Source organism: Triturus cristatus, chromosome 2_2 (genome assembly GCF_964204655.1).
Source record: "Triturus cristatus chromosome 2_2, aTriCri1.1, whole genome shotgun sequence".
Lineage (NCBI taxonomy): Eukaryota > Metazoa > Chordata > Amphibia > Caudata > Salamandridae > Triturus > Triturus cristatus.
The window spans coordinates 923,109,048-923,130,050 of NC_140582.1; the positions used below are offsets into that span (position 1 = coordinate 923,109,048).

General features: G+C 42.2%; 1 protein-coding gene across 1 annotated transcript in view; it reads left to right on the forward strand.

Moving 5' to 3' along the window:
* Positions 1 to 21,003, forward strand: part of ANAPC4 (anaphase promoting complex subunit 4) — a 259,145-nt gene that overhangs the window by 215,123 nt on the left and 23,019 nt on the right. The window contains exons 25-26 of the mRNA XM_085642313.1: positions 7,672 to 7,746; positions 15,792 to 15,962. Coding sequence (XP_085498439.1) covers positions 7,672 to 7,746; positions 15,792 to 15,962 — 246 coding nt within the window. The remainder of the gene's footprint in view (positions 1 to 7,671; positions 7,747 to 15,791; positions 15,963 to 21,003) is intronic.

The window sequence follows — 21,003 nt, forward strand, 5'->3', positions numbered from 1 at the left end:
TTAATTTAAAAAAGAGAGAGCAGGCTAAGCATAAGCTGCAACTGTTTCTTCTGGAGAAGCAAATTATTACTGCTAGAACTTTAAGGCAACAATTGTATGAGGAGGTTGAAGTAAGTGGAAAAATGATAGCCGGGCGGGCTAGAGTCTGACAAGTTAAAATGACAATAGATGCAATTCAAGAACCATTAACGGGAGCCTTTGTTAGGGAAGCCTTGTTAATTAAGAGGGTATTTTGCTGGCATTTTGTGTTTTTGGATGGTTTCATTCTTCCACAGCTTCCGAACAATACAACATTAAATCATGTGCGTCCAATATCCCCATTAGAAGTAGATGCTGCTGTCCGATCCTGGTCAAGAGGGAAGGCACCGGGAGAGGATGGGTTCCCTGCAGAGTGGTATCAAGCACTGATTCTAGAAGTGACAGCCCCTTTGATTGCCTTATTTAAGAATATCTTGACTGGCGACTCGGTCCCACTCATTTTGTCCAATTACTCTACAGAATTCCGACTACAACATTTTGCTGAAAGGTTTAGCAGCAAATTAGCGGAAGGGATGCCTTCGTTAATTGGCAAAGATCAAACTGGATTTTTTACTGGTCATCAACTATGTTATAATACGCACTATTTAACAGAAGCAATTGATTATTTTAATCTCATTAAGACTCCTGCAGTGGTACTATTTATCAGAGAAGGCTTTCGACTTGATGAAGTGGGATTACTTGTTTTTGGAAATGGAGGCTATGGGATTTCTACTCCATTTCACAAGGTAGATAACGTCTTTGTTTCGGGGAGCTTTTGTGGCAGTATCCGTTAATGGTAAGGTCTTGGAACCCTTTCATTTTTAGAGGCACTAGGCAGGTCTCCAATGCTTTCTGCTCTTTGTACTGAGCCTCTTGCTTCCTGCATTTGCCAAGGTGTGTGAGTTAAGGCAGCATTGCCTAGAACTGGGAAACGAAACTCTATGCGGATGATATAGTGCTGTAAGTAGCACTGGAAAGAGAGGTATTTCAAGAACTATTTAGCAACTTTTCCAAATTTTCAAGGCTCAGAACATACCGAATAAATATCTCTTAAGACCGATTATGTTTTTCCTTCAGATCTTCAGAAGGTGTATCAGCAAAAGCCTGTCCGGTATCTGGGTATAAGGGTCTCTGAAAAGTTCGAGGAATTGTATGAATCAAATTACCCTGCCTTGTTTTGTAAGACCCGAACGTAGTTGAAAAGGTGGGAAAAGATGCCAGTGGATGGTGTTGGTTAAAATGCATATTTTACCTTTTTTTTTTTAAACAAAATGTAAATCTGTTCTCTGCATGCGACATAATCACTTTTTTCAAATGACTGGTTACTGCTTTTATATGGAATAAGAGAAGTCCAAGAATAAGTATGGCAAGGCGGTCTTCGCTGCGGGACAAAGGTGTGTTAGCCTTACCAGATTTCAAATTATATTATTTGGCAGCACATTTGTTCAACTGTGCTAGGTATTTTCTTTGTGCCATGGCTGAAGAAACTTCATTCTGTCTAGATCCCAACATTCTCTTTTCGAAGAACCCCAAAAGGTTAAGTATTGAACGTCACAGGTTGTAGAACTAGGCAGAAACAACTGTTTTGATGACTACAAGTCCCAACTACTCATGCCGAAAGCGTTATTCAGTGTTGGTGCCCAGTGGAGTAGAAAGGGGTAGCTGCAATATTGTAGAAATATAGTTTGGGGATATCGATCAGGGTTTGTAAAGCGCACTACTCACTCATAAAGGTCTCAAGGTGCTAGGGGTGGGGGCAGCTCTGGATCAGTCGCAGCTTTGGATCAGTCGCAGCTTCGGATCAGTCGAAAAGCCAGGTCTTGAGGTCCTTCCTGAAGGTTTGCAGGGTTGGGGAGCGTCTGATGTTCATGGGGAGCTCGTTCCAGGTCTTGTCTTTAAGAAACTCCAGCTACTGCTAAGTTATAAACTACTCAGGAGGCAGTTGTGGCTCTTTTTTCTTCTGTGCAGGTTTATACAAAACAGACTCAGTGGATAAAATGTCTTAACCTAGATTTTCAGACACAGGTTTTTTTTTTTTTGGTTTTTTTTGTCCTCATTGCTACCATGGTTCCAATGCCAAGCCAGATTAGCTTGCACATGACTGTCTCAGTTCATAAGAACTGGCAGGGATAAGGAAAACGAGATGGAAGGTACACAATATCCCTCAGCCATTGCAGTGTCAATCTTAGAAGGCGAAGAGGCAAGCGATTCCCATTTTATAAACCACCAAGGTGAGCCCGGGCTAGGACCAGGTAGAGACAAATCACATGGTGTAAACGGCAATGGGAGCACCATAATAGGATAATCATGGGACCCGGGGAAAAAAAAAAAAAAAAAAAAAAAAACGGAAATCAGTGAACCCATGATAACAAATGCCAGAAAGCTCTCTTATTCTGATTGCCAGCTCTAACAAGGTCCATACGTGATGTAGACAAAACGGAGGTCTGCCATTCACTGAAGGAGGGTGGAGTCGGGTCTTTCCACTTCTTGCAGATCTCCCTTCTTGCCAACAGCACCGCGTAGAACACCAATTTTTTGGCTGCAAGTCGTACTCCTTCCAAGACCCCGAAAATCGCTAGAGATAAGTCAATATTAACATGGACCCCCAATGAAATGGTTAGAGTATTACTGATAGCTGCCCAGTATGGCTGTAAAGTAGGGCAGTCAAAAAACATATGGGTGTCCGAAGCAGCCAGAAGACCACACCTTGAGCACGCAATAGAGTTGCCCTCGGAGAATTTAGATAATCTAAGGGGAGAATAATATGCCCGATGCAAAGTAAACAAATGGTTCCTGCGTAGCCAAGATGGCTTCACTATGGTGTACAAAAGGTCGAATGATACTGACCAGAGTTCTTGTGCTTTGGGACCAGAAATTAAAGGGCTCCACAGCAGGTCCGGCAGATTAAAGACGCCATCCGTTTCTTCCAATAATAGTCGATACCACTGTGAAGTCTCTTTCTTACCCAAGGGGTTGTTAACCAGATTATTTATAAGTGGGCTACATCCTCCAAGTAGGAACCTATTTCTTCCGAGGGGTTGAGTTTTATAGGCCTGAGTCCAGCTATGCATTTGAAAGTATTTAAACCTTGAGAGGTTAGGGCCAATCTTAGCCTGCAGCTGTTCCCATGCAAGCAACTCCCCTTCAAAAAAGAGATCTCCCCAGACCTCTAGGCCTGCATCTCTTATAGGTGCCGCTAAGATATCTCCGAGCCAGTCAGGGTTTTCAGGTAGCCCCCATAACGGAGTCTTATCACAATAGTAGCCTTGTTTAATAGATCTAGTGACTTCGGCCCACAACTTTGCCAAACCCTGTAATACTTTCAGTTTAATTTTTTTAAAGTACTTGGGGTTGCCAAATTTAAATAAAAAGGCAGATTGGCTAACTTTTTCCCCTTCTAGCATGGCTGAAAACATCCGCCCCACCCCGTAGTCATAAGGTAATTTTAACAACATACGGGAATGAGTTAACTGAAAAGCCCAAGCATATAGTTTCAAGTCAGGGGCAGCCAGGCCCCCTTTGTCCCTTCGCCTCCTAAGCTTTATCCAAGAAATCCTTGCCTGTTTATTATTCCAGATGAAAGATGTTATATCTGACTGTAACTTAACTAAACAAGAGAAATCAAAATGCAGGGGAATGGTAGAAAACAAAAAAGAAACTTTAGGAAGAATCGACATTTTAATTAAGTTAACCCTCCCAATTAGAGATAGTGGAATACAAGACCATGAAAGCAATAACCTGCGACACTCTTTAGCTACTGCTGTTAGGTTAACTTGAGCAATTTTCCCTATGTCCTTCCCAATATGTAAGCCCAAATACCTCATCGAAGAGCCTGCTTGTAGATCCCTAGCTTGCCCGTCATCATTCCAGACAAGCATCTCGGTTTTGGCATCATTTATTTCGTAACCGGAAACCTGGCCAAATAGATGGGCTAACTTTAACACCAAAGGGAGTGCGGTGGCAACATCCGAAGTAAGAATAAGCACATCATCGGCATAAAGGGCTACTTTCCTTTCCCAACCTTTATATAAGAAAGGTTTGATGTTGACCTCCTCCCTCAGTTGTTGCGCAAAGGGTTCGATGTAAAAATCGAACAGTAAGGGGGAAAGTGGGCAGCCCTGCCGAGTCCCCCTAGTAATAGTGACTGGGTCGGATAACTCTCCATTGACCAACAGACGTGCAACTGGGCTATGATATAACAAGCTTATAACCCTGCGAAACCCAGCCCCCACGCCAAACTTAGCCAAGGCTCCCGACAGGTATGACCAATTGACTCTGTCAAAAGCCTTGGTCGCGTCCAACGTGAGGGCGGCCAAGGGGAGGGCACGGGCCGATGCTATATCTATGGCACCTATTAAATCGTAGGTTAGCTCATATAGTTGTCGCCCTTTAACAAAGCCCTTTTGGTCAGAGTGGAGGACCGAAGGCGCAATCACAGCCAACCTTGATGCTAAAATAGTGGTAAAGATCTTATAATCCACATTGAGTATTGAAATTGGCCTATAAGATCCACAAGCGGTCTTTGGCTTCCCTGGTTTCAGAATAAGTGTAATAGAGGCATTATCCCATGAGGCTGGGGGGAGCTGCCCATCCAATAAGATTTGATTGAAAAGAATAGTGAGGAATGGGACTAATTCTATTTCAAGGGCTCTATAGATTTCTGCCGGCAAGCCATCCGGCCCAGCCGCCTTCCCCTTCTTACCGCTTTTAATGGCGGATCTTACCTCTTCCTCAGTGATGGCTTTATCTAAGAGAAGAGATTGATCGGCCGATAGCGAAGGAAGATTAATGTCTTTCAACCAGCCCTCAATAGAATCTATCGAGATCTCCTTATCCTCCTTATAGATCACCTGAAAGTAATCTCTGAAGGCACCCCTAATATCCTCATCAGAGTGTAAGGTATTGTTATCTACCATTATTGCGGCAATGTTATTCCGAACCAGATCCGTTTTGATCTTCCAAGCCAGTAGTTTCCCAGAGCCCTCGCTATATTCAAAGTGGGCCAACTTACTTGCTTCCCATCTTTGTTGAAGTCGAAGATTTAATATCGAACTCAGACCACCCTTCAAGGCTAGTAGTTGACTGTGAAGATTGGACGGATCTGATCCGGGAGCCACATAGTTGGTATCTATGTCTTGTTGTATTTGACATATCTGAGCTTCAATGGAGGTAACTTCTTCTCTATGTAGCTTCCTGCGGTATGAGACTTTCCCCATAATAACCCCTCTCAAGAAGGCTTTAAAGGAATCCCAAATTATTCTAGTCGTGGCTGAACCTCTATTGGAGTTCAAAAAATTCTGGGTTTCAGATTTAAGAAATGCGATATCCTCATGAGATGAAAGAAGAGAGCGGTCAAAAGACCAAGACGTGGAGCACTTCTTAATCGGTCTAGCCAGTTCCATTACTACGGCCGCATGGTCAGACAAATGTAATGGGAGGTAGCTGATAGCCTTTACGGAATCTACCAGTCTCAGACTTATTAGGATGAAATCAATTCTGGACTGGTGGTGGTATTTAAAATTCCGAAAAGAAACCCCTTGTTGTTGTCCCGACCTCATTCTCCAGATATCAACATAACCATATTGTTTCATAGCGCTTTGCAGCAAGGCCCTAGATTTGGAGAAGACGGCAGAACGATTATTAGCCGATTTATCCAGTAAAGGGTCCAATACGATGTTAAAATCGCCTGCCAGAATAATCGGATCAGGGAAGGAAAGCAGATGTGAAAAAATTGACTCGAGTAGAGGGGTCATCCTGATTCGGACCATAATATCCTACAATTGTGTTTAGCATACCAGACATAACCACTGACGCTATGGCCCATCTGCCACCTGGGTCAACCGCCTGTGATATCAGCCTAGCTTTGGCTCCCTTTTTAAATATAATTGAGACCCCTCTTGTGTTAGTTGTTTGGGTTGTTGAAACTGCAAAGTCTATCCACCCAAATTTCTTAAGAAAGGCAAGCATTTCGGCATGTGTTAAATGTGTCTCCTGGAGCACAATGACCTGCGTATCCAAGTCCCGTAAATATTGCATAATTCTATTAGCTCTGGGCTTGGTACGGAGGCCATTTACATTCCAAGAGACATACCCCACACTACCCATACTCAAAAAAAAAAGACCGTTTTTTAAGTATACAACCCAAGTGGTCATGAGAGAATGGGGTGAACTTATCTCTGGCTCAGTGGTTGGAAGTGTCTGCCCTTAACTTCAGAGTATTACGTGCTTCCAATTTTTGTAAAATGCAACTGTATTTCCAGTGGATGGTATATTATACTCCTGCCTTGTTACATAAATGGAATGCCAATATATTGGAGCAGTGTCCCAGATGCTCTGGTTCGGGCACCTGGATTCATATTATTTGGGAATGCAATAGGGTTCAAACTTTTTGGGTAGAGGTGTTGAGAGGGCTGTGGAGTTCTGTTAGGAAAGTATTTAGTGAATATGAGTGCTGTTTTGTGTTGACTGCTCGAAACATTTAGGTGTTTGACCCGCTTCAGCTCGGCGTTGGTGGTATATAGCAATGTTGCTGGCAAGATCAATCATTATGGCATTGTGGAAATCTGTTGAACCACTAAAGTTGCAAATGTAGATAGATAAGTTTAATAAAGTATATTTAAGGGAGCAGCTCTATGCAAAGCAAGTGGGGAAAGCTAGAAGCTTTGCAAAAATATGGAAATATTCCGCCCCATTTATACATGTTTGAAATAAGATAAGAAGTGTTAATAAATGAATAGGCGGTGGAAATCGGAGTGGATTCAGCCGTCTTTAGTACGAACCAAACATGTACTTAAATATAGGTGAATATTTAGGCACATTGAATTCAGCACTGCAATTTTTAAATGGGCATTTTTGAGAATGACATTTTTAGCACTCGACACCTCTGAAATCATATTTAGTATTGTGATCTCTATGTTGGCACTTTAGAGAAATAATTTGTTACCAAATGACATTTTAGAAGTTGTATCTAGTACGTAGCATCTTGATTTGTATTTTATATATTTCAGCACTTGATTGCTTCTGAAATTGTTTATTGTCTTTATAATGGGCCAAGCTTGCACTTTTGTACCTGTATATGGATATTTATATATTTAGCACTGAGCACTTTGAGTTCAATAATGGCACTATAGAGAAAGAGCTTATAAAAATATGACACTTGTGAAATTGTTTTCGCACACAGTATCTTGATGTACATTTTGGTCTTTTAGAGGAGGAAATTTTAGTATTCAACATTTTCCGGCATTCTATATCCGTTTCGTTTTTGAAACCATAATATCGGAACTGGTTTAGGTGCAGTTTTATGATGATCTATATTTTGCCCTATTTCGGACTTCGCACTTGGACTTTATAAATGGAATTGATGATGAATTGGATATTATTCGCAATAAGATTATTTTTGTGAACTTTTTGTGAACCTGTAAGAAACCATAAAAATAAATAAAATCCTAAAAAAGAGGCTACCTAACGGCATAAGCACGTTACAAAAACCACAAATAAATATTTATTTCAGTTTGAATTTCATCTGTTATCATCAATTCTTATGATGCACTTTTTGGGAATTTGATTTGAGTATATTTTGTGGAATATTGCGTCAGATGTGCTTATCTTTTGCATTTGGAGAGAAAAAACGACTAACATAACATTCTCCCTTAGGTCTACCACAAATGGGCTACTAGCAATTGAGTTTGGAAACTCCTTGGACAGTGCAGATGAAAGTTCCAACGAAAGGTGACATAGTGTTAATTTATTCTTTTATTTTTATGTAGTTCCAAATGTTTTGTCTTACAGTTGTTTTACAGATGTTTGTCATGAATGCCTGTATACAATCATGTATAAATTTCGAGGTCCTTTGGCCAGCACCGTGTTTCTTTTAATTTACGCTCATCATCCATTTTGTTGTTTCCGAATTGATGCACACAGCGTTTAAAAAAAAAAAAAGCAATTGAAAATACTTTTATTTTTATGTAACTTTTACATTGAATTGGCGAGGCAGAGGGAGTGAACAAGACAGCAGGATGAGAAACTAATTAGTAATGTCACCGTTGTGTGTTATGATTCATGTCCTCATCGACACATAGGGGCATATTTATGAGCCCCTTGCACCACCTGAGCTTCATTTTTTATCACACAACGGCGGCGCAAACTACAAAATGATATTTATGAGGTCACACACAGCCACTTTGCCTGGCTTTAAATAGGCTCATAGATATGGAGTAAGACAAGGCAGCGCAAATCACTGTGTTGAGTCACGCTGCCCCAGGGAGGCGTTCCATGTGCATTGGATTGGGTGTTCTCACACAACAGCTATAGATTTTTACGCTTCCCCAGATTTACAAACCCATGTAAACCTGGGTTTGTGCCAAAATCTTATGCCTCCCCAGGGGAGGAGCAACGAAGAGAAATGACTTTATTTCTTCTCGTTTACTCTTTTCATGTTTTCTGCAGTGTGCAGCACACATGGAAAGATGAAAAGCCTCCCAGGATTATTTTGTGCAGGAAGGTGCCCCTTCCTATGCAATACAGTCCCGCAGACAACAGAGGCACCCTTGAACCATGGTGCAAGGGTGCCTGCGTTAGCATTAGACTGCCGAAACAGCGCCAGCGCAGGAGGAAAGGACAGTAATGCATATATAGATACTGTGCTTTCCTGTCCTTGCACTTTGATGAAAGGCAGTGCAGCAAGGTGACTTGCTGCACTGCCCTACGCCAAAGCCCCATAAATGAGACCAATATTGGGTTTTTTAAAGTCATTTTCTTGCCCTAAGATCATCCATGTTACCCAATTCTAATATGCTGATTTGGATTTCAGTTCACTATCATCAAAATGCAGTTTTCTTTAAAATCAGATATTGAGCCCTCCTTTTGTAACCTTAGGATCTTGATTCACTATTAAAAATCACGCAGCATAATCTTTGTAAAAGATGAACGGGAGAAGTCTAGAATAGGAAACACTGAATCCAGAACCATCATACTTGCAATTTTGGTTCCACAGATGTTGCCAGTCAAAGATGCAGTCACCTGTCCTTTCCATTGGATTAGTGGCTACAGGCCACTAATCCAGTGGAGTGCTACCAACCCAAATGGGTATCCCTCTATGAGATGGATAACCTTTTCAGTGGCTGGTAGATTCTGAGGTACATACGCTGGCTTTGGGGGCAAGTAGTGGAAACTACCAAATCAGCTTACAAACTCTCACTAACTAAGAGTCCAATGGGACTCTTGAGTACCTGTATCCTTGCCTGCATGCCCTTACTCAAACTTATTTGTACAAAGGAGACCATGCACTTTAAAAATATTCTCATTAGAATAACATTGACCATAGGGCTCAATATTAAACTGTTTTTGAGGGCCTACCGAGATGGTGCTTTGGTAACATTTGAAGTTCTTTCCATTTTGGGATTGGTTCTGTTCCCCAGAGGCACTGGTAGTTTTATTTGCGCATCTATCTTTAAGTGTGCCATAATTTACTTACTTGTAATAGACGTTTTCTACATAAAGATAAGAACTGACTAGACAGTCTGTTTACTAACTGTTATCTGGAGTGTTAGAGCTGCCTGAGTTTCTTAACCCAAAACAACTTCTTAAAATAAGCCTTGAACGCTTCAGAGAAAATCAAGTGCCTAATTGAGTTTGAGAGCAGCAGTAGTAAACAACCGTAATCCTACCAATCAGTAATGTCTAGTGCTCTGTGTAGGAACTCAAGAAAAGTCCTCACAATGGTGTCAGCTGTTGAAGCGATAGGCTAGTATGAAGGATTGATACCAGTAATAATTCAAGGATTTTATACATAAAACATCTTTTATAAGGTCTGGAGAGAATGTGAGCTGCAGGCCATGAAGGTAGCTGAAATGAAGCTGCTTTACATAGGCATGAGGTTACAGCTCAAATACACTATCCAAGGGCAGCTCTTTGCCTCAAGCATTATCTCCTAGACAAGTGACCACTGAAGACTCAGGGCTGGTTCCAGTTAGTATTAGTACCGCTGAGCCTGGTTGAAGGGATAGTAGTTAACCCCCACCCCCTCACCCTGCCATCCCCAAGTGCAGGTGTCCTAGGGCAGTGTCCCCTCAATCTTTACCATCTTCTTTTCTTTTGTAATTCTTCTACCCTAGCATGCCATCCATTTCAGATGCTTTAACTCTGAAGAAGATTAAACAAATCTCCCCTTAAACCAAAGCCCAATGATGATGAGACATCTTGGCAGTTTTACTAAGGGAAAATTAGGCTATCTCATAGTGAAAAAAGGAATGAAAAGGAGACGGGGAGAATTGGTAAAGAGAAGGTGCAAGGTTGAATGGTACTGAGAGCTGCAAAAAGGGAGGTTAGAGCTAAAGTAGGAGAGGGTAGCCAATGCCCTTAAAATGAATACATTGGGAAGCAGGCTGTTTATCGACAGCCTGGTCTAAAGCATATAACATGAAAGTTATTGAGCCCCTTCCTGGATTCTTAACTCCAAATGAGGTTGTTCCCTCCTGCGCTTTCGGTGCTGATGTTTTGGAATGTCTCAAAACCATAACATTGACAGGAGCATCTGAGAACGTGGGCCATAATAAGCAAGAGGCAGTTATGCAAAGTCACCTTCCCATAAGTAGGTACGAAACATTTTTAGACTTCAGTGATGCGGAGAGATTGCGGCATAGCGGTATGCAAGATCTTGTTATAATGAGATTTGGACTGCCTCCAGCAGTAAAGAAAACTCGAGTATAATGGCAAGAAAGAAGAAGTTTGTTTTGAGACCCTGCTGCAGGCAGCAGAACGCAACAGGAATCCCTGGGTGAAATTATTGAAGTCCAAGGAACTTTAATTATTTAACCATAATTTTCTGCCTGAACAATTCAGGGAGGAGTGCTTACCAGTCCTCAAGCAATATATTGCTAACTTGACCACAAGGAGCGGTAATAGCTGCTGACTTGTGGTTTGTCAAAAGTGTTGGACAGAAGGGGCAGATGTCTGGAAGGTCCAAGGGAAACAAAAGTTGCAAGTTGCCTAGCCAAAAGCCTGGGAGCACTGGCAATAGCAATTCCCAGAGCCTCCAAGCTGACCAGAAGCCCAAGGACAAAATGTCCTCTTGCCAGGGCCAGAAAGGGAATGGAAGTGAAACTTCTTTCTCTGATGCCAAGATCTGTGGTGCCTTAGGTGTGACAAGGAATGTCCCTTTAAGATGAAATGTACAGTGAAGGACCTATTGAGTGCTACCCTCATTGTTGCCACCACAGAAAGTACTAAAGTAGATCAAATAGAATTGCCTGTGGTTGCCATGGATATTTGGGACACATCCCGTTTCTTTTGTTCCGTCCAAATGGCTCATGTTCAAAGTAAAACGTAAGAGACTGAGTCCTATAGAACTTTAGTAGAAAGAGCGAGTGCATGTAGATCCCATGTAGATGTAAATCTTTTGTGTAACTGACTTCAACTAACCCATTACCCAGGTGTAGATGGCGATGAAGGGAGAAATCCACGATTGACGTTTGGTCATAAAGTGCTTTCGGGGCAGTAACCTCATTAGACCCAGATTGGTGGCAGCTTATTCATCAGAGCACAGGCTACCTGACAACCTCCCGTCCCTGAAGCGGTACATCCAGAAGAAGCTGAACTCAGAAGGACAAGACGAGATGTCTGACCCAGGCAAACTTTGAGACCGCACAGGTTCAAGGTCCAACACCACCTAAAGGAAAAAAGTATGCTGAGCACCCGAGGGGGAACTCATCCATGCATGGCAGTGAAGCGCAATGCTGGTGCCTTCTCCTGGCAGTCTGCAGAATCTAGGCAAGCATGAATAACATACTTGGCAGTGTCCAGTCCATAATGACCCAGTTACCCTCCCCCAGGCAGTCCGCAGTATCTAGGCATGCATGAGCGCTTCCCATCAACGAGGCCTCATTGATGCTTGGATGGGCACTAGGTCAAAGCACTTCTCTTGCACGCCAGTGAATAGGCAGGTAGCCAGGCATCACCTGTCACCTGATGGGGAGCACATGTTGGATTCTGTTTCACTTTTAGAGCTATAGGAATCATCGGCTGATTAGGGCCTTCTAGAGGAGCAATTTAAGTGTGCCCAGACCAAGTTCCCTAATCCGATGGTTGTAAGTAAACAAGCTCGGTGTACTGGTAAAGTGGTCTCCAAATAGGGATTCCTGTACAGCTAGCCCTCAGACCTGAGCCAAGGGTTAACAAGAAGCTGTTGTTCTCCAAGTGCTCAGGACTCCAAAGATGCAATTTGCCCAAGAAGTACCACACCGCCTGGATGATAACTATTCATTGGATTTGCTGGAGCAAAGAAGGGCAAAGCTATATAAAAGAGGAACATTTCTTCAATGACATATACTCTGCATAAAGATCTACTACGCATTAGTGAAGTTGTATGTTTCTTAACCTAGTCCTAAGTAGCGAAGCAACCTTTTTTCTATATTTGTCCTACCTTGCTCTGCATACCTGTTCTAGCAATGACCTTTTACCCACTTACGTGCTGATTAAATATCGATTGGTTTCCTTGAAACTAGCCTAGTTTATTATGCATGAGGATTCTTAGCTTCATATCTTAAATCCCCTGCACATGACATGCATAACAGGAATAACATGCTCTCGACAAAAGTAATTGGATTTGCTGGAGCAAAGAAGGGCAAATATTTACAAAAGAGGAACATCTCTTCAATGGTTTATATGCTGCATAAAGGTCTACTACGCATTAGCAACCGCCAGAAGACTTGAGGGCTGACTGCAACAGAGCCAAGGGTGCTACTACTGTGTTAATGTGTAGGATTCACGTCCTTGATATTTGCCAGGCAGCTATGTGGGTGCCACTTCCTACCTTCATGAAGCACTACCATCTGGATGTTCAGGTCAGTCAAGAGGAGCACTTTGCCCTCTCGATCCTGCAGGACTTCTTAGATTATCTGTTTGCAGCCCCTCCGCCGAGGACGTTATTGCTGTGATATCTAGTCTAATCTGCAATTAGAATTGTCTTTGAGAAGAGAAAGTTACTTACCTTTGGTAATGCTTTTCTGGTAGACACTCAATCTAACTACAGATTCCTTACCGCCAATTCCTTCTTTCCCGCTTTGGAACTGCACTTCCTCAGATGGAAGATCCTCTTGGACACAGCACACTGATAACCTGTTCTGACGTGGCTTTCTTCTGTGAGAGCAGAATATGTCACAAAAGAAACTGATGTCACAGTGCCAGGCTTGCGCCTATAAAAGCACCCCACGCAGGTCACATCCGGCATGGACGATGTAGACGCGAAGCAGTCTGCGTGCTGACAGCACAGAGATACTGCTCAAGATTTCCTGGACCCAGTCAGACGCATGGGGAATATTCTAAGGTAAGGAATCTGTGGTTAGATCAATTCTTTACCAGAAAAGGCATTACTGAAGGTAAGTAACCTTCTCTTTAAGCTCACAGAACAGACATGCACATTGGGTTCTTGGTGCTAATGGTTCATACAACATAGATACATTTTAATTAGGCTTTCTGAACAAATTGGCAGGTTGGGCAATGAATTAGTTTTCATATTTTTATGAATATTAATCAGTATGGAATTCCAGAGTTTCAGTCCTGTAAGAAATTGGGTTACTGGTTGGTGGGGGTGAGAGTGCAGGGGGCGAAACCCTACTCTGGTAGCAACCACAATCCTTGTCAGGGTGAAATGACAAGCAAACCCCAAATTAACCTGTGCTCAATCTTCTGGAAGATTGGCTCCGAGCAGTCAGGCTTAGCCTGGAGGCAATGTGTAAAGTATTTGTGCAACTTTCAAACTGGAATAAAGTGAAAACATTCCACAAAAAGGATGTTTTAATTAATAAAACCAGACCAAAACAACAAAAATTCAATCCGTAGAACCGGAGATATACAGGTTTAAGATTTCAGTAAATATAGCGCCAAAAAGCACAAAGCTGCAATAGTGGATATTTGGTTTGGACTGGGACAAAGTCACAATTTCAGGCAGACTGTGATAGAGCACCGACTGGCTACTGGGGCCCAGTTAGGCCCACTGAACAAGAGTGCCTTTAGTCCTGGTTGCGGAGCGTTACAAGGTCCCAGGCCGAGGATGCGTCACACAGCCGAGGTGTCGCTTCCGAGGTGCTGCGAAGCAGTGATGGGAGGTCTTGCGTCACTGTTAAATAGGGCTTGTGATGCGAAGTCTAGTGGCGAGGATTTGTCGCACAATCGAGGCAATGCTCCAGTTCCGGAATCGATGCAAGAAACTGCGTCGCCATTGAGCCTGCCATCGACAAGAAATTAGCGATGCGAGGGCCTGTGTCTGGAGAGCTTTGCATAGTCGCCAGTTCAGATGCAGGCTGTGAGGTTGATGCGGATCCTTGCATCTGGAGAACCCTCCACGACAGAGGTGATGTATCAGTTCTGGGATGGCGCCGCACAGCAGAGGAGATGTCTGTTATGCCTGCTTAGAACCTTCAGGGCCTCTTCCAAGGGTCCAAGACTGGGGTGGTATCCCTTTGCAGGGTAGGACTCACAGGTGGCGGAGTCCAGGTGCTGGGTTCAAGATTGTTGGAGCCTTCTGTCCTCGAGACGCTAGTCAGGAGGCCAGCCAACTAGCCCTTGGAGTCAATTTGGGGTCCTGGGTTTAGCAGATGTAGGTCCCGTCCTTCTCTTCGAGGCAAGAGGGCAGCAGGTCAGCACAGAAGGGCAGCAGTCCTTCAGAGCAGCAGAGTGACAAGGCTTTCAGCAGCACAGCAGGCGTTCTTCCTGGTGGAGTATCCACAGGATCTGAAGATTTGGTGTCTAGAGTCCAATATTTATACCTGGGCCTTCCTTTGAAATGTGAGAAACTTCTAGAGTTTTCCCTTTGATGTTCCCAGGCATATTGGGTTCCCTTTCCTGGCTCCAGACTAACTACAAGGGGTATGAATCCCTTTGTATGGAGATAGGACACAGCCTATTCAAGTGTAAATAGGGCTGTGCCCAGCTTTGCCCTCCATCCTGACAGCAATGTCCAATCCAGGCACACCTAAGAGACCTATTATGTGGACCTGTCTAGGAGAAATACAAAAAGCCCAATTGTCAGCTGCTCCCAGGCATGTGCCCATGAGACAAGCTACAGGCACTTAATGGCTAAGGGAGGAAAATGACAACTTCCTAAAAGTGGCATTTTCAAAATTCTAATTTAATATCCGAATTCAGTATGGGAGGGACGTTTTCAATAATATTCCAAAGACCTCAAACATGAACTGAATACCAGCTCCCATTTTGAAATCATCACTTCTTAATTGTAATATGGTAACTCCAATGCTATTCTATGGGAGAGGCTGGTCTTGCAGTGGTGAAAAACAAATTAAAGGGTGTTTTTTTGCTACCAGAACATGTAGAACTGAAAGGTTCATGTCTAACTTTTAAATGCAATGTTCAGGTCCTACTCTAAGAGTGAAGGCAAAAAGTATGACCTGGCAGAAAGGGCCAAGTCCAACCGGTGCTGAAGCCAAAAATCTCCTGCCCGCACCCCCCACCCCAACCGCAACAGCCCTTGTTAAACCTTGTCACGCTTAGTAGGAGGGTTTGCCGAAAGATTCAATTGATAGTCCAGGTGCTGCCACTAACAAATAAATATACCTTATAAAACGTAGATATATTTGACAAATATCATGGTAAACCTTTATAAATATGACTTAGTTGTGGGTGTGTGACTGACTCTGAAAGACCTCCAGTTTATTTTAACTACTCCATTAACACTTTAAGTAATGTTTCACATAAATATTTTGTGCTGCTATAATCGTTTTGCATTTCATTACTCATGAATCCTTTTTATCCGTGTACAGTTTTTACTGTTGTTTGGATGCTCACTTCTACGATGATGAAACCATAACAGTAGTTCTTAAGGACACTGCTGAGCAAGAAGGAAAAGACCGAATTCTTTCTCAGCTAAGTTTATCTTCAGTATACATCCAGAAAGATGCAGAAAAGGAGTTCAACTTGGATTCTAATCAAAGGTACAAAGATTAATATTCCCAATCAGAATTGTATGTAATGAGAGCTGTAATGATAAGCTGCTGTCTCCCATTTGTTTTCAGTTTGCTTTTTTTAACATCTATTTTAATTCATTTTCAAACTTTTTTTGTGTGTCTAAACCGCTTCTTAAGTGGAGGCATGTGACAAGTGCTTTAGCTATATTGGCATATTGCAGTTTGTTGGTAGAGATCATGAGATAATAAACCCTATCTAACCACAAGTTCACCCATGTGTGCATCTCTGTTTTCGGAAGTTCTTGCAGAAATGGCATTGATAACAGATTCACACACCCATACCATAAGTGAGGACCTTAAAGTTTGCTCTTTGAAGTCATGTGGTCTCGACCTCTGTCATACCTTGAACTTGCATTACATACCGTGCATTTGTAAAGCGCACGTTCACCCAGAAGGGTATTTCAGCACTGAATAACAGATGTTTAGTGCATGAGTGAGATCACTAATTGGTCTCATTTACTGGTCAGGGGTTCTGACCTGGAATATTCATTCATATTCATGAACATTTAGTATCTGTGCTAATGTGGGTTCTCCAACACTGTTACAACGTTGAGGAATAAGTATTTTTACCTATTAAGATGTTATGCTAATTTACTAGCTTTTTCTTTCTATTTAGTTATTTTCTTATATAAAAATACATTAAAACACTAGAAAATGTAGTTGGACTCACACAAAGCAGCTTTGCTGTACACACCCTTTTTGTTATGTTCCTGTTAAAAGAGAAGCAAGTGAAAGGAAACTGTTCCCTTAGACACACCACCTTACATCGAGGTAAAGCTGCCCTGGCCCTTTCACACAGCCAAGTACTTCAGTTCCTTAAACTGCTCTAAGAAGAAAGTTCCAGAACACTGGCTCTTCTCATTTCATGTTTATTACTGTGTAAACTCTAGTGCAATTGTGAAACATAATGTTCTTACAAAGTGTTTAATGTCATTCTTTGTACTTAATCTTGGAGGTAATGTTCACTTTTGTTGCTTCCCCTGGTAGCACATTTCCTTCCACATTAGAGGTCTTTATTTGTTAGTGATAGATAAATGCTGGAGAATTGCAATCACAGAAACCACAATGGATGCATTCTAAGAACTGGAAGTGGAGGGCCTAAAGCAATTAACGGCACCACAAAGGTGGATTCAATTGAATTTGGCGGTCAATTAAAGATTAATAATTATAAGACTTTAAGAAGATAAAAATCTAATTATTAAACACAGACCTGAAGGACAATTTTGTTCTGATGAACAAGAGGCAATGTGTTTAAGCAGAAATGAGAGACCATTCAGGTACAGAGGAAAGTCCAGTAGAGAAGGCGAAACACAACTCTCCAGATGCTAATGAATTGGTAAAAAATAGGGTGGCTAGATGAGGAAGAGAAAAATCACACAGAACATCCATACAATTTTCAAATGCTATCAGCTCCATCAGGCTTGCCTTTTAGCCTCACAGAGTCGATGGGGCATCTAAGTGGACTTAACCCGGTGTGCACGACGCTGACTGTCCCCTCAGACCCCGTTCCCGGACCTGTATCAAAGCCAGTCTAGACTCTCTTTCCGGTCCCAGATCTGCACCAATTTCTTCTGTGCTCATGGCAATATCAACTCCACTGGTGCTAGTACCGGATCCAATGAGACTCCGGTCTCTGACCACAAACACACATTGGATGCCAGGGATATGCCACCATATGAAATAAATAAGGCCAACCAGTGGTTTTACGGCCAGACCCTCATCCTCCGTGCCAGTACTAACAGAGATTAAAGAACCTCCTAGATTCCAATTCCAAAGCTGTCCATGACAATCCCAAGGACCCTCATTACGCTGATGATGAGGCAGACATTATGCTCCCCCCAAATTGTTCTGATGGAGGGCTGTACTTAGACCTGCAAAATGGCAGTGAGCTAGATACCTCACCAAAGAGAGAGCTTGACTCGTCACTTGGTCTACCAACAGAAGGAAGCGCTTCTTTAGCTGTAGCGGTGCGAAGACCAGCATAAGTGCTAGATTTCCAATTAACTACTTTGGAAATCAAGAAGAGTCAATCCTAGTGCAATTCCTTCAAACCCCTTTGGATAGGGAGTTGAAACAGTGGCCTTGGCAAGAAAATCTGAGGTGTAGACCAGTGGATTATGATCTAAAACCTGAAACTCAAGTCACTAAAATTGGAGATCTGCGCCTATGGCAAATAGGAGAATTACCCTACTACAATCTGTTCACAGGAGCTTGTAACGCCTATGAGGTGTAATCGTGCAGTCACACCTGGACAATGCCATTTGACTTTACTGTGGAGCCCCTCTCCTCTTAACACGAAGACTATGGGAAATACAGTATGTAAATAAAAACTACTACTGCATGACTCTAGCCCTAGTAGCTGCTAACTCAGTACAAATTGTCAATGTCTCCTCCCTCAAGCTGCATGTAAGTGGAACATTGGTGATATGAGTAAAAGAGGACTCTCCACGCACGATAGCCACCTCTTCTGCCTGTTCCACCCTTTAAGAAAACATGCATTGGTGAGAAGACCTACTTTGTTGAGACAACCAAGCTCTGTAACTAACCGATGGCAATTACCTTCCTCCAAATCCTTATATAATTCCATGTTTGTGTCACCAACTTCTGATGTGAATTGTAGTGGTCACCTGTTAACAATCAAAGAACTTATCCCATATTTGAGATGTTTTGTACATCAGTGTTTTAGGCTCCATTGCTGCATGTTTCCAGAAGGGATATTCTAAGAGCTTCAGCTAGGCAGTGTTACCTGTCGCTCCTCAGAAACCCAGTTGATCTGTCTATTGGAGTACATATTTGGATTTGGGCTTGAATAAATATGAAGAGCAGTGATGTACTGTCCACACTTCATCCCTCATGTAAAAGGTGACGCAGTTGACTGCACCAGTGGATCCTGTAGTGCAACCCTGTGAGATTCTGCCTACCACAATAAGGAACAATGTGACCTGCAGTTGTGACTGATTCTGCTAGCATCTGCCATGACACAGATATATTCTGTGAGGCATAATCAAGGTCTCTGAGCTGGGCAGAATTGTTGGCAACAGAGGCTGTGGTCATCAAAATCTCCCTGAGTAATCACAGGTGAGGAAACTGGCCTCTAGTGCTCCCAAAACCTCTGCTTTGACTCTGCAGACTGGGAATTACCAGAGTAAAATATAATCCAAAGCAGTGTTAGTTTTGAAGCTAAAGCTGTTTTAATGTGAATACCGTTTTTTAATGTCAGAAATTATCCCTCTCATTTCTCAAATTATACTTATTCTGTGGTCTCCTCGACCTCATTAAAATGGAAGTGAAACTATTAAAACTGTTGCTAACGAATAAAGGATGATGATAAATTGGTAGAAGGTAGGTTAACATATATCAATGGCCTTTGGAGGGAATGTGTGTGTCAAGGTTACCACCAGAAAATAGTTTTGTTTGGCAGTACAAATTGTAGAGCTAAAACAAGACTGCACATATGGAGGGCTTGATAACCATGGGTTTGACTAAGCTGTTTCTGTCTGGGTTTTGTGTTAACATAGTTTGCAGGTTTCTCTTTCCATTGCCACACAAGTTAAGCTGTGTTGGATCTACTTCAAAATAGTAAAGTACATGAATGTGCTTTTTCTCTCATGCTTGGAGAGGGCCCAGCAGGTTCTATTACGAATTGTGTAAAGTAATCCAGATTCTCCTGGTGGCATAGCATCAGTCGGCAGCCTTGGTATTTCCCCAGTTCGTCACTCGCCCAGCGATCAAGTACATTAAAATTGTATGGGAACTATGATCCTGAGTGCAAATGGTTTGGTGAGGGTGTGGCCAAAGGCGTGGCTAAAAGGAACAACCTATTCTGTAACCTTTTTGTTGGACTTCCATCTTCAGGTAACTGCATATAAAAAAACACCTTTAATGAGAAATAAAAGGAAGTTAATCTAATAAGTAGGAAACTCACTATTATACCTTATGAAATCTCTATTGGTTATGTGATCAGATGTCTGTGTGTGTGTGTGTGTGTGTGTGTGTGTGTGTGTGTGTGTGTGTGTGTGTGTGACAAGAGAACCACAGAACTAAATCTTGTTTGAGGCAGTGGGAAAGAGTGACTTTTGGATTTTTAGTGCTACGAAGTTGTAGCCTGTGACAGAAAAGCACTATGAACATGTAAGTCATTTTTTAAACTGTCACACAGAGTATAAAACGGGCAGTTCACAAAATGCCCCAAAAAGTAGTTTTGAGATAAAAAAAAGATTGCAAAATAAAGATTTTAGTAACACAATCGGACTGTACATAGTGCAGACATTTTTTTATAAGTCTAAGTTTCTTGTTAGCAGGAAGCTATGGAGCACTTGCTGTTAACACCCTTAGGATACCTCTCAAAATGAATAAATATTTGTCATTACTAAGCTTCAATTGCCTTCATCAGTTCTAGCCAATTCTGGCTTCCCAGTAGCCTTTATATGTGCAGATTAACCAGTTGAACACATTTACTTTTCTTGAGGCTGCAGGCACCCTGTTAATAAAGCTAATTTCTTGTTAGCTATCTGTTCCTGAGCTTTACAGCCCAGGAGATTCCCTTCCGTCCATTTCAGTTGGGGCATCCCCACTGTTGAAATTAACTGATCTGGAATGGTTGTAACAGTTTTGTAAACTTTAAAAAGTATGGGCACGTTGTGCCCCACAGATCCTGCCCACATTGACCTCTGCTCTGCGACAAGGTCGACCATACTTTGCACTTCAAGTTACTACTGATTTCAGAAGAGATCTTGTCAGGTATGAGAATCAAGCGCTGCCCACCATTTAAACTTCAGGTTGCAATATTTTTTGTTTTTCCAACTTTTATTTTATTCAGGAATTGCAAGTATACCATATAGTGAAATCCAGAACATTACTGTATTAAAAGCATAACAAAGGTAAAGAAACAAAAAAGGGAAACAACAATAAGATCCTTTCCAATGCACATACCGACAGAAGGGGATCCTGACCAAAACCATCAGAGCGCAATACTACATGGGTTTTCGCTGTAAAGTGCCTACCCTTC